At 48.0% G+C, this 8,589-nt stretch overlaps 1 protein-coding gene across 1 annotated transcript; it reads right to left on the bottom strand.

The window, feature by feature from the left end:
• Nucleotides 1-224: 224 nt before the first annotated feature.
• On the bottom strand, nt 225-4,954 carry LOC128350552 (synaptotagmin-like protein 2). Its single transcript, XM_053308961.1, has 4 exons — nt 4,560-4,954; nt 3,757-3,962; nt 2,208-2,210; nt 225-370 (listed from the first exon to the last, which is right to left on the bottom strand). Exons 1-4 carry the CDS (start codon nt 4,664-4,666, stop codon nt 225-227), a joined length of 462 nt encoding a protein of 153 aa, XP_053164936.1. The 5' UTR covers nt 4,667-4,954.
• Between the last annotated feature and the right edge of the window lie 3,635 nt (nt 4,955-8,589).

Here is an 8,589-nt window from a genome sequence, read left to right as displayed (position 1 = left end):
AAAGTCGAATAAAATCTAAGGTCTAGATGATGGAGAGGTGACGAGCAGCAGGTCTTTCAGCTAGCTGGGATGTAAAATCCGCTCAGTCCTCTCTTGGGATGAGTAATAATACCTTGTCCTTTCGAAGTGCATTGCACAGGCAATCCTGAGGTCAGCCAGCTTTGCATTGGCCCTCTTCTCTGTGTAAACGGTTCTCCGTTCCTCTGTGGGCTGCTGCCAGCTGTTCATTTCAGCTTCCTTTTTCCAGCCAGAGAGCGCAAAGGCAGGGACGCTTCAATCCATTCATTCGCCGTGGTCATCATTTCCTGCCAAAATGCGACCTCCTCTTGTGTGGAGTCCATCCAGTCAACGGCAATCCCATAGCTGGAGCCTTTGAAAGAAACAAGAAACAAGTGAGCCTCGGGGAGGAGGAGAGCTGGTCTTGGGGTAGAGAACGTGAATGGTCCCCTTTGCTAAGCAGGGTCTGCCCAGGTTTGTATTTGGATGGCTGTCTACATGTCAGCGGCTATGAAAAGGGGCAACCTATGATCGTGCTCCTTTTTTGAGAGGTCATAATCTCTGCTGCAAGCAGTCACGTTCATGGTAGGACTGTGTGTATCATAGGAACATAGGAAGCTGCCTCAGGCTGGGTCAGACCATTGGTCCATCTAGTTCAGTCTTGTCTACACAGACTGGCAGCGGCTTCTCCAGGACTGCAGGCCAGAGTTTCTCTCCGCCCTGTCTTGGAGTTGCCAGGGAGAGAACTTGGAACCTTATGCATGCAAGTAAAAAGATGCTCTTCCACTGAGTTATGGAACCTGCTGCATGCAAGTGTGCAGGTGCTCTTCCCAGAGCGGCCCCATCCCCTGAGGGGAATATCTTACAGTGCTCACACATGTAGACTCCCATTCAGTGCAAACTAGGGTGGACTCTGTTTAGCAAAGGCGGCAATTCATACTCGTTACCACAAGACCAGCTCTCCTCCCTTAATGGTGTTCCTTGTCAAACACAGAAGAAAAGCACCATTGACTGTCTAAAATGGAAATACCCTATGGAAGATGACTCTGAATTTAAGACGATCCCCTTAAAAAGTAGAGGTTACATTCAAGTTATACCTACATTGACTCAAAAATAACAGGACTCTGAATATAAGATGACCTCCTGATTTCTAAGATCAAAATACTTGGAATAAACCTAGTCTTGTATTCAGGTAAATACAGTATAGTCACAGCGGTTAGATCTAGCTGTTTTTCTTGAGCGACCTGAGGTTTGCCAGCCCTGCCCTCCAGGATCCACTACTGAAAGTAATCCTGGAGGTTCTTCTGGCCTGGTGTGGTGAAAGATATTGCATTACAAAAATGGGAGCAGGGGGAACTTTGCAGGAAGAGCTCCAGTCAGGGTTGGCAACCCTGTTACTCAAGGCCACTCATTTAACCCACAGGCTCTTCCAGGCTCAACGACACTGGTCTCGGAAGCAGGGATGGCCGACTTGAGACTCTCCAGATGTTGGTGGACTACAACTCCCATTGTCCCCAGCTGCAGCACATATATATCACAGCAGTTCTCAGAGCAGTTTACATAGCAAAAGGGATGAGGAAATGGCTCTCTGCTCCAAAAGAGCTCATGGTCTAAAACAAGCTGAGAGAGAGGGGTGGGTGACGCGGAGAGATCCTAGCAAGAGCCACTGGGAAGGCTGCTATACTTTGTGTGCTGAACAGGGCCAGCTACTCTCCCCCTGCTGAATGGAAGAGAGACGCCATTTTGGAAAAGTGTCGTTTGGCTCAGTCAGCAGGAGCCCCTTGAAGGAGGGCGGCCTTTGCCTGCGGGGGCTGCTCATTCATTATTCGCTGAGCAGCTGCTGTCCTCTCTGTTTTTCCACAGAAAAGTTCCCAAAGCAATTTCTATAGCAACAGCAAGGAGAAAAGATGGTTCCCTGCCCCAAAGAGGCTCCCAATCTAAGGGAGGGAGACACAAGGGAGACCCCCAGCAACTGGGAGGGATGCTATTCTAGGCTGAATAGGGCCAGCTGCTCTCCCCGGCCGCCATTTTGAAAAGGCGCTTCTTGGCCCAGCAGAGGCCCCTTAACGAGGCCGACCTTTGCCTGAGGGGGCCGCTCATTCATTATTCACTGAGCAGCTGTCCCCTCTGCTTTTCCACCGGAAAAGTCCCCAAAGCAGTTTCCAAGGCAACAGGAGTGAGAAGATGGTTCTCTGCCCCAAGGGGCTCACCGTCTAAAAAGAAAGACAAAGGAGAGCCCAAGCAACAGCCACCTAGGCTGGGCTGGACAGGGACAGCACCTCTAAATGGAAGAGAGCCGCCATTTTGAGAAGGTGCCCCCTAGCCTGGTCAGCAGGTACTTAACGAGGCCGACCTTTGCCTGAGGGGGGCTGCTCATTTATTATTTATGGAGCAGCTGTCCCCTCTGCTGTTCCACAGAAAAGGTTCCCAAAGGGGCTTCCACAGCAAAAGGCATGAGTAGATGGTTCTCTGCCTCCAAGGGGCTTGCAGGCGAAAAAGAAACACCAACGAGACGCCAGCAACAGCCACTGGGAAGGACACTGGGCTGGGCTGAATAGGGACAGTTGCTCCCCCTCTTGTGGGATACGAGAGAGCCGCCATTTTGAGAAGGTGCCCTTCGGCCCAGTCAGCAGGGGCCCCTTCAGCAAGGCCGGTCTTTGCCCCACTTCTTATTTATCCCCCTCACTTGTCTACCCTGCTTCTCGAGCAGAAAAATTCCCCAAACAGCTTTCATAGCAAAAGCAAGGAGAAGATGGTTCCCTGCCCCACAGAGACACAAGAGAGACGCCAGCCAACAGCCACTGTAGGGACAGTGTACTGGTCTGAAGAGGGACAGTTGCTCTCCCCCTGCTAAATGCAAGAGAACTAGACCACTTTCTAAGAGGTGCCTCTTTCCTCAGTTAGCATGACTGCTGCATTTCACCATCATCTTAAGCGACAAATTGAAACAAACTCTTGCACAAATATATCAATAGGATCATATAGTCAAGAATGACAGGGAATGCCCACTAAGATGCACTGGTTAGAAACATAGGAAGCTGCCATATACTGAATCAGACCATTGGTCTACCTAGTTCAGTATTGTCTTCACAGACTGGCAGTGGCTTCTCCGAGGTTGCAGGCGGGAATCTCTCTCAGCCCTATCTTGGAGATGCTAGTGAGGGAACTTGGAACCTTCTGCTCTTCCCAGAGCAGCTCCATCCCCTGAGGGGAATCTCTGACAGTGCTCACACTTCTAGTCTCCCATTCATATGCAACCAGGGCAGACCCTGCTTAGCTAAGGGGACAAGTCATGCTTGCAGCCACAAGACCAGCTCTCCTCTCCTCTCCATTGGCCATTCAGAAATTCCATGCAGTCCCCTTGCCATTTGGAAAGAACCAGTGCATTTTAGTGGGCATTCGCTGTCATTCATTTTAGGATGTCCTGACCCGAGTCCAGTGTACAACTTGCATGCTGATGGCTTCAGGTTCAACCCCTGAAATCATCCGGGCTATGTTAGTCATGACTACATCCTACTAAAATTAATGGGAAATTAATGGGAAATGAACGGTACTCATTGATTTCAATGGTGCAGAGGCCTGGCTTGCTGTGAATTCTAATTTCTGCCCAGCCACGCTTCTGAAGAGAAGCCCTTTCCATTTTGATTTGCGGTCCAAAACATGCCCTTTGGATGTCTGCTCTCCCTGTTTATATTTTCTGGGCAAGGAGAACATGTTTCATGTCGAAACTGGAATGAGGCGAAAGGGCCTCGTTATTACCTGTCCCAAGTCCCAGCTGGATCCCTCCCAGAAAGTGATTGGTCAGTTTCTCATGATCCCAGACGGTCAGCTCGACACAGGCATCCTTCAGATCTTCTGTATGAAAGCCGTCGTACACGATGGTGTGGTTAAACACCGGGTTGGAGTCCCTCTGGACAATGCGGGTCTTCTGGTAGCTCTTTTTACTGGTGTCTGGAAGAACGTAGCTTGCAAGGGAGAAAGAGCATTTGACATCAGGCAGAATGGCGACAGAGAAATGTCATCTTCCACTTATTTTTTCCAGTCATTCAGCTAAGCAAACAGAATTCAAGCCCTCCGGAGCCTAGCTATTACTATTTATTATTACTTTAATATCCACGATGGAACTTGGATCCCAAGCCAAGAGAGCGGAGTTCATAGTGGCAACATTTAACACACTTAAGAGGCCTGCTGGGATAAAAAAAATATCAAGAGATGATTGGAAAACGAGCAGGGAAGGCACTACCAAGTGAACCTCAAGTGGCAGGGAGTTCTACAGAGTGGGGGATCCGAAAAAGCTCTGTCCTGCATCGCCACCAACTGAGCATCAGACAGAGGTGAGAAACAAAAAGAGGGCTTCCCTCATGGATCTTATATGGTGGGTGGAGTCATGTTCAGATATGTTGGCTCTAAACTGCTTAGGGTTTAAAGTGGTAGGGACACCTCTGAGCATTTCTTTGTCAGCGAAGGTATGTGTGATGAATGAGCACCATGGAAGCATATGGTTGTGCTTGCTTGGGTCCGTGTGGGTATGAAATCCACCCCCCGCCCCATGACACACCTACCATTTCACAAAGGAGCCCACTCCGGAGGGACGTAACTGGGGCAGATCTTTGGTGTCCTTGACCCAGATATGGACCTCCCCAGACGGAGGGGTCTTTCGACCTGCCATGAAGGATCAAGAGACATAGTTGGTTGGTTGCCAAGAAGTATGTTAGCTTCCTTCATCCAAAAGTCTTAATAAAACAGATCCCAATGGACAGTAAAATGTGCTATAGTGGATAAACTGGGGCAGGTAGATTCCTGTTCACATCCCTGCTCATTAGCGGGGCTCACTGGTGACCCAGTTGCTCTCACTCAATCTCGCCTACCTTGCAAGGTTGTTGTGAGCATAAAATAGGAGGGAGACTGTGTGTACTGCCCTGTGCAAGGAAAACATGACATTGATAACAAGTGAAACCATTCTTTACTTTATAATATGGGGCGGGGCCATAGATCAGTGGCAGAGCATCTGCTCCGTATGAAGAAGGCTGCAGGTTAAATATTTGGCAGCATCTCCAAGAAGGGCTGGGAAAGACTCCTGCCTTGGAGAAGCCGCAGCCAGTCAGTGTAGACAATACTGAGCAGTAGTATAGGGGCATACCTGCTGTCAAAAACCATGTGCTTTTGTTTACAAACAAAAGCACATGGCTGGAGGATGACGTCACGGGGGCGGGGCTTGCAGCTGTCAAAATGCGCTTACGTCACCGGAAATACATCATCGGAAGGGCTTGAGGAGACCCCCACGTGACCGGGAAGGGCCAGAAGTGGGGGACGCCCTTACCCCCGGAAGTCTGGCACCCACCCTACCACGCCTACCCCAGAATATGTCCAGACATGTCCGAAGGGGTGCATGTGACCCCTCTACGAACACGCCTAGCCACCCTGGACCAATAGGAACAGGTTTCAGGCTCCGGAGAGGTCCGAGTGAGCGGGTGTGATAATGGTCGGGCGGCCATTTTGTGCAACTTTATTGGGCAAAAAGGCCCAGAGGAGACCCCACGTGGCAGGGAAGGGTCAGAAGTAGGGGTACGCCCTCACCCCGGAAGTCTGGCACCCACCCTACCACCCCTACCCCAGAATATGTCCAGACATGTCCGAAGGTGGACATGTGACCCATCTACGAACACGCCTAGCCACCCTGGACCAATAGGAACAGGTTTCAGGGTCCGGAAAGGCCCGGGTGCGCAGGCATGATAATGGTCGGACGGCCATTTTGTGTAACTTTATTGGGTGAAACGGAGTCAAGTGAGCCCTCTACGAACACGCCTGGCCATCCTGATTCAGTACGAATACACCGTTTCTCTCTGAGCCACTTTGTTTTTGCAGACCCACGGTTTGAGCGATCATGGGTTCCCCAGAGAGATCCTTGGAGGATATTGTACAAGAAACAATTGTAAATCCCTAGCCTGAGAAAGCATTCTATTAGTACAAGTTCTGATGATGAGAAGTTTCCACCAAAGTCCCCTAATTTCCTTTCTTCTGACAAATACAAACATGCACACATTTTTTAAAAGCAAGACATCTCTCTCTCTCTCTCTCTCTCTCTCTCTCACACACACACACACACAACATTTCTGGGATATATATCCTTTGGTTGCAAAGCTAAGCACACAAGGGTTACCTGGGAGTAAGCCCTCATGGGTTCATTAAGGCTTTGAGTTAGAAACTGTATAGAATGGTTGCAATCGGGGCTGCTATGATTTAAATCACTTCACAGAACTTAGTTTTAATGATTTAAATCTCAATTTAAAACACCATTTCCTAGTAAAAGTAAAATTCTTGTTGTCTAATATAACCTTAGTACGTATTGAGAGATGTAATACGTATTCAGAGATCATAATGCTGTTTCATTCGGGCAACCAGACCTTGCATTTCTTTGTTGCACTCTTTGCATTTTTGCACACATGCCTGACTTACCCACATGTACAGAAACTTGATTAAAATACTCCCAAGTGAGGTCTCTTTTAAGCGTGCAACCCTGATAGGTGTTTCCCTTCTAAAATGGAGGATACACTTGGAAAAGGTTTCCTCCGTGTTCCTGTTGCTTGCCCAGATCTATTCCAACCTCCCCAGATCTCCTAGGCCTTCTTTATCCCGATTCAGACACTGTTCTGTGGAGGTGTACACAAGTTGGTGTGAATTACTGTACCTGGGTTCATTTTAAAATTCAAACAGGGATACAGGCCCTTCAAGTGCATGGTACAGATAGGAAGTATAATGCTGTACCTGTGTAACATATGAATGACTGTACGTGTGCACAGATTTGTACCTGTGCATACACTCATTGTACAATTGTTGAACATAATGTGTGAATGGACCAACAAGTTCACAGAATATAATTAGGAGTTATTATTAATACTCTTGTTCATGATATCTTTGACCTATGTTCTTTAAATAAATAAATAGGTTTAAGGGGAAAAAATCCAATTTAAATTTTAAAATCTGATTTAAAAAAAAAAATCATTGTTTTCTATCAACCCCAGCTGCAATTCTATGCAACATTTACTTTATCAGTTTTGAAAAATTAAGGCATATAGATCACAGCCCTGAGAGAGAATTTATGCTGAAGATCTCTCCTTTCAATACTACTACAGTCACCAAAGTTTAAAAAAACAACAAAATAACCTGCCAACAGCAAAACACACACACACACACACACACAAACCCTTAGAATAATTAAGGACTATAGAGAGAGGTGCAGCTACTTAAATATTTTGGACTTGCCTGGTTTCTAAGCTATACCTGTTAGGTTGGCTCATAAATAGAAGGCAAGAATGTCAGATTTCTTAAAAATTAAAAACAAATATTTCTGTTTTAAAGACCCATTTCAGACAGGGTAGGTTTGAAATGATCCAAGGTGTAATTTCAGTTAAAATATCATTATTATTTTTTAAGCCACCCTCTCGAGAGGAGAGCTGAGGAAGCTCGCAACAGGCTTTTCTAGATTTCTGAGTGTTACTAAGATTTGCTAGTGAAATTTTAGAAGATGAGGAAAAGGAAACGAAAAGAGAAAAGCTCCCAGCAAAAGCTGGACCCCCACCATAGCCACACAAACTGCAGATCCTGGAGTAGTAAAGTTGAGAGACAGAGGAGTGCATATGTTACTGAATTCAAAATGATGCCTGCAACTTATAATTAGGTGGGTAACAGGCCATCTGCAGGTGGACGGTGACCACCACCCCCCCCCCGCATCCCTGGAACCGTTATAAAAGGGTGACAGGTAACTTTACATTACCCTCACCTGTAAAGCTAGCAAGAACACAGGTTGGGGTCTTTACTACCCAATTAGCAAGGCCCCCGGGATCTTCCTGGGGACTGGGGCCGGTTGGGATACGCTGTCCCACATAGCGGGTGTGTATGTGTGTACTGTTAAAACAGATAACCCCCCGCCCCCGAACAGGGGTGGGTGTTCTTCAGAAATGCCTGCTGCTTCTTCAGAAGAGAACTGTTGGGAACCCGCTGCAGGTCCAACATCGAACGCCAAGCCTCCTCGAGAAGCTCCGCTGTGGGTAGCCCGCTCTTTGGGGGTGGCATTCGGGCCAACATCAGAAGCCTCACTTAGAGAGGACCCATTCTGGGTTTCACACTGTTCAGTAAAAGCATTCTGAGGACCGGGGCCACTAGGTGACTCCTCGGATGGTTCAAATTCATCTGAAGAATCAGAAGCATTCCTATGCCCTCCTGGCTGGTTGCTAAATGTGTTCCCTCTGCTTTTGGGCCCCTACGCGTGTGCATGTCCCCACCCCACCCCTCCCCTCCCAATGTGTGGTGGCACAGGAATACATGTACTCATTTTTTGTTAATTGTTAATTGTAATTTTGAAATTGTAATTTTTGTAATCAGGACCAATGGCTGCTGCTGCTGCTGCTGCTGCTGCTGCTGCTACTACTGCCAGCCTGCCTGCCTGCCTGGCTGCCTGGCTGAACTGTTTCCGGCCAGGGTGACATCACAGTAGAGGAGGCAGGTCACCTGGCCGCTGCTGCTGCTGTCAGCCTGCCTACCTGGCTTAACTGTTTCCAGCCAGGGTGACATCACAGTAGGGCAGGCAGGACC

Source organism: Hemicordylus capensis, chromosome 3 (genome assembly GCF_027244095.1).
Source record: "Hemicordylus capensis ecotype Gifberg chromosome 3, rHemCap1.1.pri, whole genome shotgun sequence".
Classification (NCBI taxonomy): Eukaryota; Metazoa; Chordata; class Lepidosauria; order Squamata; family Cordylidae; genus Hemicordylus; species Hemicordylus capensis.
Note: the sequence above shows the minus strand (reverse complement) of the source record. Positions and strands in the feature narration are given on the sequence as shown.

What these genes read in the sequence shown, in the direction of transcription:
- LOC128350552 (XM_053308961.1), bottom strand. Translation starts at nt 4,666, where the DNA reads ATGGCAGGTCGAAAGACCCCTCCGTCTGGGGAGGTCCATATCTGGGTC. An exon ending in GTGGGCTCCTTTGTGAAATG is followed by an intron (nt 3,963 to 4,559) that starts GTAGGTGTGTCA and finishes CTCCCTTGCAAG; the next exon opens with CTACGTTCTTCCAGACACCA.